Below are 14922 nucleotides of genomic sequence, written 5' to 3' on the forward strand. Positions count from 1 at the left end.
TAGTTGTGTCAATTTTTCAAGTGTAGAAGTTTGACAGTTCAAGTTGAAGGAAAGGTAAAGTTCAAATACACCTCTTTTTAAAATGTGTGGGTTTTATGCTGGTAACTCTTGCCTGCTGACAGAATAACCTCGACAGAGCGTAGCCTTTGCTTCTTTTTCATATGTGTCTGTTCTGCTATCCTAGGGCCATCCAATGGGAATTAATTACTTCAGCAATGATTGAAGAAATCTAAGCCATATTCTGTGAAGTTTAATTCATAACATAAAAGCAGCTTGCCTTGAATTCTCAGTGTCCAGCAGACATGCCTCTCTCTCCAACAATCATAGCAGAAGATCTTTGCCATATAATGTTTAATACTTCCTTATCTTTTAATTACTGGGCAAATTCAAGATTAATGATAAATGGTCTTGCCTGAACTAAGGGACTTTTAGAGATGTGGGGGAGACTGGTTTCCAGATCGGTTCTCTACGCTAAGAAACATGAAATCACTTTGGGAAGAACTCAGGCTAATAAGACTTAAAGGCCCTATTTTTTCAGTTTGAACACGGGCACAATTTATCAGATAGCTATATGATTGTGTGTGTGGGCTTGTAGAAATGCTCATAGTGATATTTCCAGATGACCCTCAGTTCTCTGCCTTTTTGTGAATCTGAATAATTTTTAGCAACATCATAGTTATAGTTCCTGGGTTCCAGTCAGAATAATGCTGCAGAATAACTCATTGTGAAGTGCATAACCTGCAGATAGATGACTGAATTGGCATTCAGAAGCCTGGCTCTGTTCCTTGTTCTGGCACGGATTTATTGTATGACCTTAGGCACCTGTCTCTGCTTCTGTTTCCCTTTCTTATTCTACTGTGCCTTATCTATTTTGAGAATCCTTTTGCAGCAAAAATATCTACTTCTAGTTGCATTTTTGCAGATAATAGGTACCAAATATAAAGTGTATCTGTACCAGATATGCTATAAAACGTATTCTGCTAAAACATAAATGCAAGCAGCTAACTCTTTCTTCCCTACTTTTTCCTAGAAGAAAAGTTTTTACATAGTTGTCTGTAACTTCATTTAAAATTCGGTATAATCATAGATCAGACAGCATGCTAAGTCTGAATTAAAACCTTGACAGCTTTGAATTTTAAATTTGGATCTCAAATTGCCCTTGTAGCTTAATGAATTTAAGTAGTTCCTTAAATTTGAAGAGTACTGAGCCTTTTGGGATATTTGAATTTTTGCTTTGGACTTGCCTTTTTGATATCTTGTGGTAGCAAACACAGAAGTATTAGAATTTTGCCAAATGAAGTAATATCTGAAATGACCTAAAACTTCATAGGTGTTTCTTTTCATAACTACATACTTTATTTGTGGACTACCTTGCTTCTGGGAACAACTCCCAGTTCCTATGTTCATTTTTGCATAGTACTTTTTCAGCTAGGCACCTTTAAAATAGCTGGGGGAATCGTTGTAGAACTATGTGACAGTAACTTCTAGGTGAAGTGTACATCAAAAGCTTAAATAATAGTGTGGCATGTATATACATTTACCTTTTTTTTTTTTTTAATAGAGCATGTTTAAAAAGTATTATTGAGGCTGTGAAATAATTAAGTACTTGTGTAATCTTTTTATTCATAGTTTAGCAGAAAAATTGCTAATTGTCTTGCAGGAATTATTGATGGTTGTGGTGCATGCAACATCTTTTAGTTCCTAGCAGTAGCTTTTGCATTTTTAGCTGGGAAAGGGCATAAAATTATTGAATAACCTCTTTAAAAAAAAAAAAAAAGTTATCTTCCTCTGAGTTGTGTGAGAGAAATTCAAATAATTGAAGGTGATGTGATATATTTTTCATACGGAATAAAAATTTAGTATTTCAGAAAACATAAAGGATGTCTGCTTTTAATGGTGAAAACTGAAGTAGAAGTCCTGTTAACATCTTACTGTTGAATAGTGAACAGAAACCGATGAACTGGTCATAGATGAATTGAGTCAACAGAAAAATCAGTAAAAAGGAGAATTAGTTTTCATGGGTTTAAACAGTACTAATGCCTGATTGCTACTGTCATTCTTTATTAGTCCTTGTATTATGGTCAAATCTCAGTCAGCTTTACCAGCTGATAACAAAGAAAATTTCATTAATTATAAGTGTCTGTGGGTATATGGCATCCTAGCTTTAGTTTTTAGGTGAAACCTACTAGCTTTGTCATAGCAAAGATGATGCTGGGTATGAGTGATAGTTGTGGAAGGTTCTGAACTGAGACAGAGGTTCAGATTTCACTTTTCTGATTCATCTGCCTGTTCAGTTGTGTGGTTTCCCCAGATTTTTTTTCCATTAAGAGCAACCTATGAGCCCCCAGGTTGAGCTGCATATTCATGTTCTGCTTCAATGGTCTGTGTAAACAGTGTTCTCAAGTGCCTTGTGCTTTTGCTGTCATTGTAATCAGGATCCCAGAAGTTATATTTATTACATTAACCATTTGCCCATATCACACAGAAAGAGTTAATAGGAATTTGACTTAAGGTGTTTGTTAGTTGCACAACATAGCTGTAGCTGATTGTGATCTCTTTAGATCTTCAAAAGTGATTTTTTTGTTTGTTTGTTTAAAGCAAACATTGGATATATAGGTAAAGAAGCATTATCAAATATTCTCCAATGATGACTTTTAAATTGAGAATGAATGTTTTGTTTGCCTCTGAATATTGATACCTTCACTAAAGTGAAAATGGATTTACTTTTCATATTGATACCTCCATGTAGAAATTTCAATGAGTCGTATTATTCATGGGCTTTTTTTTCACTTACTATTTACAATTACTAGAGGGCAGGTTTGTTTGAAAAGTCGATTGAAGACTTCCTGCTTGGTCTAATAAAATCATTGAAGCATATCAAACAGTAAACACCCATAATTATAGGCAGAGATAGTGACATACCATATTGTGCCTTAGGGAAAAAACAAGGTGCAATGGTTAGACAGTAAATTCGGAAGCTAAGGCTGCCTGAATTTCAATTCTGATTCTGTCACTGGCCTAGTTTAAACAAATCATTTACTCCTACTCCCTCAGTTTCTCTGTGTGTGAATAACTATGGTGGGACATAGCTTCCCTCAGAAGAGTATGACCGTGGATAGGTTAGCAGCACAGTATGGGTGCTGAGAGGTACTCACTGTTCCCGAAATCCTGACGTGTGACCTTTGGCTCACTGATGGCCTAATCAGAAGTCTGTTCTTATAATACCACCCAGAAATATGAATTAAAAAAATAAGGCTGCATGTTAGAGCAATGTATATATCTGTAGCAGAGACTGTAATTCAATTAACATACACATGGGACTTGTACTCTAGACACATCTTCCGTTATACAGACATGCTCGCACATCATGCTTGGCACATCTCTTTTCTTGGGGAGAAGTGTAAAGTACATTGAATTCAACAGGAAAAACTGTTGTTTTCCATGGCATATGAATCGGACCTCAGAGAGGGAAAAAAAAGGTAAATTCTGAAATCTGGTGTCTTTCAAAGGAAAAAATTAATTCACTGAAGTTGAATTACCTTCTATGTACCAAGTCTGTTGGGTACCAAAGTAATCTCATTCAACGTAAAAAAAAAAATTCTAATGATACTTTGTTTAAAAATAATAATAGTTTTCATTTTCATTATTATAATGCTCTTTCTTTGGCAAAATAAAGTAGAATTTATTTTTAACAAAAAAAGTTTACACCAATATGTAATATATTTTAAATGGGCTGATAAGCCAGCGGCCAAAGGTGACTTTGACCCTTCAAGTTTTACGGATTCTGTTCGCGTATTTTAGCATCTAGTCATGCCATTATCTGAAGGACAGCTTCACAGAGCTCATTCCTCTGTTGTATGGGTTACAAATCTCATGAGAATGCTTTCTTTCTGTAAATCACATTTGTGAATGAAATGATGCTGGTGACAAACACATTATTTGTAGTTAATTTCATCAAGCTATTTTTTTTTTCTTTTGTTTTGATGGCCCTGATTTTGCAGAACGTAAATCTGCTTTTACTAGACTTTTGAAAAATAGATGTTTATAGGCTGGCTTTGGTACAAGGTCAATATTGGTACTATTGAGATATGCCTTTTTTGATGGTTCTTTTAATATTGCAGAATTATGTGCAGGGTTACTTTCAACTGTAATGACAAAAAACGGAGAAATCTCCTTACTAGAGACATAAACTTGAACAACTTCCCTAGAGTTATTTTAAATGTTGTACTATTGAGAATATCTTTCCGAGTGTGAGTTTATGCATCCATTTATATGTTTCTTTGGAATACAAATTCTGGTTCAGGTAGTTTTTCACTTGCCTTTCTCTAATGTAAATGGTTGGGCTAAAATACAAAGAGTTAATTTTGGGTTTGAGACCAAGAATCCATCAGTAAACTCCTGGACTGCCATACTGCACTGGTTTCTGCTTAAATCTTTGGGCTGCTACAAAGCCCTGCTGTGCTGTGAATTGTTGTTAGCCTCAACAGCTATAGCATTTTCAGCGCATTAATATTAAGGGAGAGAGAACATAAATTAAGAACTCTGCCTCAAGAACACCCAGAAGCAAGGGCACAATCATCTAGATTCCCAGCTTGAAAAGTCACATAAACACAAAACTTTATGTAAGTAGGGACCCAGTGCTCCTGCAGTCTTTGACAGGTCTCCTCACTCATGCTGTACGCCTTTAGCTTTGACCAGACAGAGTCCAGCTCGTATTAATGGTTTTGTTTTGTGTTTCCCCACCCCACATTTTAGCTTATTTTTCTATTATGGCATTTTACATAGTAAAAGATGCGGTGCCGTGCTTTCTTTGTTACCACTGAGTTCAATGGCCTTTTTTAATTTCTATTCTAATACTGCTCTGACAACAAACCTTTCATGAGCATGGGATGTGAGGAGAAAGAATGGGAAAAGCCTCTTGTTCCACTTCCCTATCATAGGTTAACCAAAGGAATACTGAAAGTACATTTGGTACTTGGTATAACTCTAATAAATTTTGTTCTTATTATGGAATCTCAAAATGTATCTAGAACTTTATTCGTCCTACTAGACTTCCTTCACAATATGGTCTGAAGATTTTTTTGTTTGTTTCTTTCTTATGGTTAGTCACAGTCACCTTGGTATATAGATATCTGCTAATTATCCTCTGTCAGTCAGTTGTCTAAATAATTTACAGTGTAAAAGTCTCAAAGGACTCTCTAGCTGACAGGTCTGATTCAGTCTTTGTTACACAGAAAGGCCCTTTTCTTTCAATTCTGCCCTTTCCTTCTCTGTTTTATTGCAATGTATCTTGTTTTGGATATCTTTTTTCAGTGATATTTGATTTGATACTGTCATCCAGATGCAAACTGCTACTGTAAATAATGATGTTTTTCCAAGCTTTCATCCTCTGCTTGGCAAGTTACGTTTTCTATGTTTTTCTCTCTGCATAAAGACAGATGTTGTTTTCTAGGTATTTTAGTTAATTGCAGTTGCTAATAGAAACAATGTCTGAAGCACTGGATTTTAAGCCAGTTGTGTGTTTCAATAAGCTGATCCTAGCCGTTGCATTCAGCCAGTCAGGACTCTCTCAGCTGGCGCTAGCCTCAATAGTGGACTTGCAGCATTCAACAAAGATTTAACCCCTTCTCACAGGTTATTTAACCAGCCAATCTAAATAATAGCATTTGCCAAAATTGCAAGCTGTTTATAAGCATTTTGTAAATAGAAAATGGACCCAATTCATCCAATAAATTTTGTATATAAGCTTTGCTTATTGTCTGTGTGACAGTGAAGGACATACGTTCAGAATTACTCTCTTCATTGTTTCCATCTGATAAAAATGCAGTAAACAAATGTTAAATGTAAACAGTATTCCTGGTTTCTATTTTTTTTTCTGCTGAGCAATTTCTCCCTGATCAGAAATGAAATTCTCTGCAGTAGAGAGAAGATGTGCTGCAATTATATGGGTTATTGAACATTATAGAGCATATTTGATAGGAGTTAAGTTCACTGTTGCTACTGACTCCAGCTCACTTTGGTGGCTCCTGCAATGTTTCATCTCTAATGTTAAGCTGAGTAGGGGAGAATGAGTGACTTAACCTGATTTCATGGTGGTCATCATGCTGAGGAAGCTCAGCCTGGCACATGAGTCTCTTACAAATTACATAGGAAAAGAGAATAGCATTTTAAGGGCCTATTGATTTAATATTGTCACCTAGGTGCAAATTAGCGTGTTGATACATTGATGCATCATTAGATGAAAATTGCTCTTGTTTCTCAAGCTCAAGAGAATATTCCACCTAGTTAATGCTGTTGTGTCTTGGATATATAATATTCAGGGAAATAATCTCTGCAAACTCTTTAGCTTGAACTTGTTTGTGATGGCCTTCAGGTTGAGAATATGTTTATCTTTTTGGTACAGAGTGTAGTGAAATGCAGAACTCGTGTTCAGACTCCACTTAGTACAAAGCAAATGGGGAGACACTCTCAGGGATGGAATTGTGCCTCGTACCTCCACTGAAATCACAATCAACAGAAGTAACTCTTGGACTAGACTAGAACGTGACAAAAATCCTGGGACAGATCTAACTTTCTGTGTCTGTTATATCAAAATCACACCTAGTGTCTTCTGGTTCTGCTATGAGTTAAGGAATGCAATCTGAGGCTGGACTGTCTGTCAGCCCTCTTTGCTGGCTGATTATTTTATGAAAATGATTGTGTTTCCCTTCCTTATCTCTGTAAAATATCCCAATATTCATGCCATTTTACCCTTCACCTGTAATGCAGTCTTCTCTTCCTGCCATTCCTGCTGAGATTCCTCTCTGTTAGCAACTGCCTCCTTGTCTTCCAGGATCTCTTCTACTACCCCAAGAACAAGGATCACAGCTATTCATTCAAAGCAGCCATACTGTGTCCCTTCAGTTGTAAAAGCAAGGCAAGGTAATGGTTTGCATTGCTGTTTCTTTTTTTTTTTAATGTATTTTTCAAATGATAAAATTTTGGTCACTAAGAATTTTAAAATGTACCAGTGCAGGTATTCTGTGTATCCAGTTTACTTGTATGTAGTACTTCCTATGTAGTACTGCTGTGTAATGCATATAAACTCTGTGTGCTCTTTATGGATGAAGCCCTCTGATGTGTTGTAAACTAAAATCAAGCTAGCAGGCACTGTGTGTGTACACTGCCTTCTCTACTCAAAGAAATCTAGGAGACTGTTATCTAGAGGAGGGGAGCGTATTCGCTACACTTGAGTTTTCCATTAGTGTGCTACTGTTCAGTGCATATTTTGGCAATTCCTTTTCATTTTTTTGATTCTGCTAGTCAGTAATTGACATTTGTTTTCTTAGCGTCATAACCTCAGGCCTGGAGGCTTAACTCACATTGCAGTCAACTGCCATCACTCAGGAACAAAAAAACTTCCTGCTTAAATGGGTAAACATTATTGAACAAAATGTGCGGGGCCTCTTAGACTTCAAAGGAATGAAAGTTAGAGTTGCCTCAGCCATGATCAGAGGAACTGAAGTGAACCAAGAGCAGTAACTGTCAGCAAGCTCTTGTAACATCTAGGGCAAGTGAAGACAGATCTGGGATTTTAGCCTGAGTATGGTCTGTTACAACTCCAGTGAAGTCTGTGAACTGCTCAGTAAGCTGATTCCATGGCTGGCCCAAAGTGCTCTCTGGGTTGTCCTCTTTGTCTGGATCTCCTAATACTGTTCTGAAAAAACAGAGAAAGAAGTGTTAATTCATGTGAGACCCCGAGTCAATGCAGATTGGATCCCGGGACTGTACTATAGTCTAGTACTGTATTGTCAGTACTGTAGTAGAAATAACAGAAAAAATGTAAAGAGCAGACTTCTCTTTCTTCCTTGGATTAATTTTTCTGATTATCTTGTATTTATTTATTTGAAAATTAATCTGTGACTTTTTAATGGCTTTCACTACAAAACATACAGTGTGCTGACTTGTTATTCATAGTCTGCAGTGATTAATTTAGTTAAAATCACAGGGAAGGCCTTCAGCTTTAATTGCTGCGGTCTTTGAAATCTGAACATTAATTCTCATCGCAAAATGGTCATAGGCCATGAGTCATTTAGGAATAGTTTGTTTAGGTAAGCTGATTTTCAGCTATGGAATCTGTTTGAAAAGATCCCTTTGTTCGTTTTCTTCTCGATTGGGTTTGTCTTCAAATTAGGCTTTGTAGATTTGTCATTTACAAATTGATTTATACTCTGTAGTGTCTGTATGCGTTCACTCAGAGTAGCGCACAAAAGAGAGATTCTCCAGATTCGTGCTTTAATTTTTCATTATTTCAACAAATACTTGTAGTGACATATTTTTGTCATATCCCAGCACTGCTCATTAGTCACACTCTAATGTTTGTCTTCAATCTCTTGATTATAATTTCTAAAATAATTTATTTTTTCCTGAAGATTCATTTCTATGTATTTTTGATAGTACAAGTCAATCACGTAAATGTGATGCCAAAATGCAAACACAAATGATGTGAAAATACCATCAAAATAAGCGTGTGTAAACTACTGAATATCTTTCAACACTTGCCCAGCTGTATTTGCCAAATAACACTAAATCCATTTATGTTAATTTTATGTCTGATAGCTGAATTTAATTTAATACAATAATTTAATGTTTTCCACATATTTGTTCAGCTCTTTTCTTTAGTTTTCAAGGGATTTGTAAGAAATGGGTATTTAATTCAGACTAATGTGGTAATGGTAAATTATTCTTCTGTTTTCAGTATTTGCGTACAAATTTGATTTCTACAGTCACTAGCATAAGTATATCAATGAAAACTAGTAAAACAGCTTACAGTAAAACAATGAAAATGATTGTTTCGTTATTTATGTTTTGTAAGCTTCTCAAGTAATATGTTGATAATCCGTCAGAGTTAAAGATGTGTTCCTATTTGACACTAGTTGGCACGTTTTCCACACTAATTGACAGGATAGTTTTTCATAAGGTGCTGTCGTGTATATACAGTGCATATGGGGTCCAGAGACTCTTGTTGATGTTGACTCTGAAAGTTCAAGTCAGATTTCTCTTGCTCAGGGCATTGGTTTAAATATACTGGATTATCATCTACCAAAATCTGCAGTTTGAAATACATGGATTTTATTCTGCTGTTGTGCATACTTGATATGTAACTTTTTTTTTCTCAATTTGGGTAAGAGGGAGTAACTTAGACGTAAGTCTTTTTTCTAAATACTTTCATGTAATAACTTTCCAGCTGATTACACCTTGCAAATCAGCATGCGTTTAATCAGAGAGGGCAAAGAGCATGCAGAAAGGATGAAAGGTCTCTACAAGCAAATTCTGTGCAGTCTCTTACCATAAAACAGTAAGTGTTAGAAATTAGATGTATCATTTACAGCTGCCTTTGGACAGCTATGAATTTATGGAGAGCTTAAAACCAAAATAATAATTATATTCTTGATTAGCCTTAACTGTAATGATTAAATCCATAAACTCAGCCATGTTCTAATTTTCTCACATCTTGTTTTCATAATGAAAGGTCTTTATGCAGAGACCCTGTACATATTTTGTAATTATCATTATTAAAAGGCAACGATGCTAATTTTGTTAGAGGCCCACTCAACTTCAAGTTAGCTGAAGAACCATGGAAGCTACTGTTTATATGTACTGTTTGCCATAAGTCACAGCTGTGATCGAGCTATTTCTTAGACTTGTCTTGGTCTATTGTCCTAATTGCATCTATCTTCAGGTACAAGAGACCAGTTCAGGTGCTGTGTTATTAATGCAGGTGTCATTTAAATATGGCATTAGACAATAAAATTATTTTAGATAAGTTGTTTTAGATTTTAGAATGTCTGCGAGTCTCATCCTCCTGCCCCCCCCCCCCCCCCCCCCCCGCCTGTGATCTTAGTGAAATATTGTTAACTCTCTAAAGGCTATGCAGATCTTCGCTAAATATACTTACGTGAAATCTACTTTTTAGTATTCAAGCAAGAGGATTGTGTGTTGAAAGACATCCTTAAAATCTCATCTAAATATGCCACAAAAGGATATCCTGGAAAGAATCTAGTTTACCTATGTGGAGTCATGTACTACATTTTTAAAAGACCGGCATCAACACACTAGCTGTATGTCCTCCTTTCCTCTCATTTATTATTTTCCCTAAGAAAAGCTGAAAACTCCAACCTCATGTAATTAGAAACACTTTAACCAAAATCAATGACAAATATGTGTATTATTACAGAACATTATATTATATGTATGTGCCTACCTCATTTATTATAGCTTTTTAGGACAATGACATATCAAATCTTACACTATAAAAGAGAGAGATTCTAGACACTGGAAATTGTACTTTGATATATTACAAAGCTATATTGTAAGCTCACTGCATGGACTTCACATGCACATAAAACCTATAGGTACATAAATAATATCAAATGACAAAACTAGAAAGCAGTTTCTTCATACTTTATTTTACAATTTGTCACTAAATATATTTACAGGACATGGAGTTTGCTTTAGTGCAATACATAGTAATGTTGCATAAGTACAAACTGTTGAACTTTTCTAAAAAAAATAAAGAAATAAAGCACTTAACTGATGTTACAGCTAAGTATGTAAAGCAACGTTAATAACTGAGTGAAAATGCTAACAGCATCTTTTCTTTTCATAAACAATTTCTAGAAACAAACCACAAACCACCATTACATATTCCAAACTACTAACCCTTGTACAGTACCATATAATTTAAAAATTGATTTTTTTAAAAGCGCATATACTGTACTGTATAGCAGCCTTTTTCTACAGATACTGACTTACTCTTTTAATACAAATATGATATTACCTTGGCAGTTTCGAAGAACAAAGTTATCTCAAGATATCAAACATCAGTAACAAACTCTGATAAGCGCAGCTTCTTGAGAACTTGCTTTAATAGCATTTCTTCACAGTGATATTTATGAAAGGTTGGAAAAAGATTAGCATAAAATATTTCCATCCTTTTTCAGTTTTTATGCAAAAAACATTACTTTATATCGGTAATTATAAAATTACAAACACTTTCTATAAGTAACTGCATCTGTAGTAATGATAGAAAAAGTTATCAGTAAGATACCTAAAATGAGGTTTGCATAAAATGATAGTTTGAAGAAAACTAGGTACATCTTTTAAAAAGTAATAGTAAGGGAAGTAACTTAATTTAGAATAAGCAACACAGTAGTTTAAAAGAGACAACCTATTAATCACTTTAAAAAGCTAATTATTTATTAATTAATGTTAAAAAATAAAGGAATTGTGATGAGGTGAAATCAACATTTAAAAAGATATGATGAAACATTTAGTATTAGTTTTGGCACTTCATTGGAACAAATACTTTACCAAAGACCAAAATATGTATAAAAGATATGCAGCTCCGTGACATACCTTGCAAATATAGTACATATGTACTGGCAAACACGGAAAATATAGTTAGATAAACATTCCCACAGATTTGCACATGCATGCACTATTCGGACAACAGCATTGTATCTATGTTCTTGGCGGTGACAATCTTGCATTACTTGGGTATTTTAGGTGGTTTCTTCAGCAGATCTTGTTTCTGATTTAAGTCTTACAAATTCTTTAGCAACTTCATCATTGGTTCTCTGAGAAAGTATTCTAAGAATTGTCAACCCAGTTTCATCTACAGAGATGTTTCTCAACAAGGGGTACCAAGATGCACAGCTACCTTTCTCTGCTATGTTTTGCAGCTGAATTACTGTCATTCCTATAATGCGATCTTCCCTAGCAAAGCAGTAATCTTTCACCGAGAGGTGAAGTTCGTAGGCTCCTGGCTTATCTTCGTTAGTCAAAGTGCTGCACGGATTAAAAATATGAATTTAGAACAAGTTCAGTTTAATTTCTCTAGGGAATGAACCTACTCTAGAAATATTGTTAAAATTGATTAATGCTTCAGTCCAAGTAACTACTTAGGCAAATATATTCCCAGGTATATAAATAATAATTCCTGTGTAGGGAAATGGATTGTACATTTTTAACCAGCTTTTGTAAGACTGAAAGCTTACTGGTTGTCATTTATCTTCATATAAAACAAAGATGCAAATTAATAAATAATTTTGAAGTGGTGTCTATATCTATGGATGCTGATATGTATAGCGGCCTTAGGACTTTTTTTTAATGTTCTTAAAAGAAATTCTAACAAAATTTGCATAAAACATGCAATTAACAGACAAAGACTTACAATTGGAAAGTTTCATTGTATTTTGGTGACCAGGTATTGCTCTTTGTCTTGGTTCCATGTTTTCTTTTCTTGTCACTTAGGTTAGGACCTAATATGCAAACTTCCACAAATGGCCGGAACATAGCTGTTGTTTGCCAATTTAGATTATTAATTGCTACAACTATAAAGAAATAAAAGAAATGATGTAAAATAAAATTCCATTGGAAAAGCTCCAATTAATTATCAGTATGACTTTTTATAGCCAATGAAAGGTGACCCGGGAGCTTTCCTATAGGATACCACTACCTGGCAAGCCTACAAGGAGCTTTGCCTGTTTCTGCCGAGTAAAATGTCTGACTACTTTCACTGACAACAGTAGCAAATATAAATATATATTTTACGAGTGCTTTACATTAACAGGTTTTTTTTTGTCTGCTAGCTTCACTGTCGTTAAAAAATCAGCTTATACGAATCTAAATGATACTGGGTTTCCTCTGGAATTCAGGCTGTGCAGAACAAAGGCATTTTGTTACAACCAGAACTTTTAAAGTCATTGACCACCCAGCTCTGCTACAGCTTTTGGAAAATTAAATTATATGCAAGGAATTCAGAAGTGTAATTTAGCACAGTTGAATTTATAACTCCATAACTTCATATAATAAATTTTGGCTGTCTACACAGAGAAGCACAGACAGTATTTACCTGCATAATCTTAACGGCTGTTGATGTTGAGCAAGGAAAAAGTACGACCCTAATCACCTGATGCATACTCATAGCTTTACAAGTACTGAAATACTTAACATTTGTTATTTCCTTATTGGAATGTTTTACTTAAGACGTAGTGCTTGGGGGTTTTTGGACTTTTTTGTTGCTTTCTTTTTAAAATTATCTGTTTGAAACTTACCTTTTACAGTGACTTTATGCTCACCAGTTCCAGGATGTGTAGTGACATCCACTTGTATAGATATCTCACCCACTGAATTATTAGTGGTTTGACCTGAAATAATAATATTAGGTTAGCACACTTGGCTTCCCAATGCATCAAGAGAAAAAGACAGTGAAAGAAGGTGAGCAGTATTTTCTATCATCAGAAACACTTAGAAATATCTGACATATATTTCACATTTAAGTGGGAATCAGTTACAGAGTTAGAAGTGATTTTGCCGCAAAAGTACCTATCAATTGCAAATGTTTATGTAAAGTGCCTTAGTAAAATAAAAAAAAAATCCTTTCATTTGGAACCTTCCATTCTGGTTGTCATTAGGTGGGTTTGCATCTTGAAATGTAAAAGTTGGTGATTTCTTCAAACTTTGTTTGCATCTGCACCCCAAAAGTCTTATTCCCAGTATGCATTTGGAAAGTTATTTCTGATTGTTATTGATTAATCTTTTGCTGGGGGTTACGTCTAAGCAAACTACTGAAGTTCTGCACTAGCACAGTGCTAGGAGATTGTAGGGATAGCAGAGGAACCAGGAACTTAATTTAGAAAGTTTTTACTTTTGAGCACCAGCGCAGTTCTAAGTCAATTTGCAGATAATGATTCTTTAAAAGGCCTCTCAGTATGTATTGAAAGGTCCTTTAATATATCAGATTCTAACAGTACAATATAAACAAAATTGGATACGGTTACTTGTTCTTTAATTGGATGACTGTGAACATTGAACTCTGTGAACTGTGCACTTGCTCCCCAGTCTAATCTCTGTGAACCATATAATAAAGCAAATTACTACCCCTTTATAGCTGGCTGGAAAGATTCTATCTTCTTTCTATTTATACAGAAATTCCTTACCCCACTGGTTCCCAATCCTAGATGTGAGGAGAAGCAAACATTCCTTTAGAAGTTTTCCAGCAGCTCATGCAGGAATTAAAGAAGTGGTACAGAGAAGAGGGGTGTCTTGTGTAATATCATACTATGGAAAATGTTTCTGGTTTTGGACACCCCCCCCCCTCCCCCAATCAGTTTATACCCAGAATATTTTTTTCTGGATTTCGCCATCAGTGGCTTCCTAGAAATGTGTGCTAAGTGATGTTTATTCATTGTGTTCGCATAATCTGTAATTACATTCTCTACACTGGTTGAACATTGCAAGGTCAATTATATAATCTTACCCAAAGCATTACTGCTCCAGAGAACAAGTGTTTTTCCTGATACATTAAAGTGTGGAAATTCAGTGCTCAATTAACTTGCTCAGAATCCTTGAAAACTGTTCTGCATTTTGCATCTTTCAGGTGAGTTTGGCTTGGAATTGTCATCAATCCACTTTTGAACTGTAGTCAACAGTATTTTAGCAAAAGTACGCAGTGTCAACATCTTAATCTGGTTAGAGCTGCTACTTCTGAATACAGGGTACCTGTACAAATTTTGCTGCTAGATGTATTTCAGTATCAGCCAGCGGTTTTGGACCACTACTGACATGTAAATAGGTAATTTGTCAGACATCAGATATTTAATGACATGAGATATCTGATGTCAGACATCAGATATTTAATGACATGAGATATCTGATGTCAGACATCAGATATTTAATAATGAGTTTAGTTTCAGTGGCAGCCATTAAACTCCTCGTATTTGGATAATTACTTAAAGTTGCACTATATGGGATCTCTAATCTGAATCATTCTATGTCTTGTTCACAATAAATAATACATAATTTTTTAAAGAACATGTGTAAAAAGATAGGAATGAAATGGACTAGAACAGCTAAATATAAATCAGTAGAATAGCTTTA

At 35.1% G+C, this 14922-nt stretch overlaps 1 protein-coding gene and 1 long non-coding RNA gene across 2 annotated transcripts in view; one reads left to right on the forward strand and one right to left on the reverse strand.

Moving 5' to 3' along the window:
• The window catches only part of LOC309676181, a 173767-nt gene that overhangs the window by 117446 nt on the left and 41399 nt on the right, over positions 1–14922 (forward strand). The window lies entirely within an intron of this gene.
• UNC13C (unc-13 homolog C) overlaps positions 11096–14922 on the reverse strand; it is a gene marked incomplete at its 5' end in the record, with an annotated part of 181486 nt that continues 177659 nt past the window's right edge. Inside the window, 3 exons of the mRNA XM_082488673.1 lie at positions 11096–11829; positions 12215–12374; positions 13098–13190. Coding sequence (XP_082344799.1) covers positions 11544–11829; positions 12215–12374; positions 13098–13190 — 539 coding nt within the window. The 3' untranslated portion in view covers positions 11096–11543. The remainder of the gene's footprint in view (positions 11830–12214; positions 12375–13097; positions 13191–14922) is intronic.

The sequence above is a fragment of the Vanellus vanellus genome (assembly GCF_965231255.1).
Source record: "Vanellus vanellus genome assembly, chromosome: 11".
Taxonomy (NCBI): Eukaryota; Metazoa; Chordata; class Aves; order Charadriiformes; family Charadriidae; genus Vanellus; species Vanellus vanellus.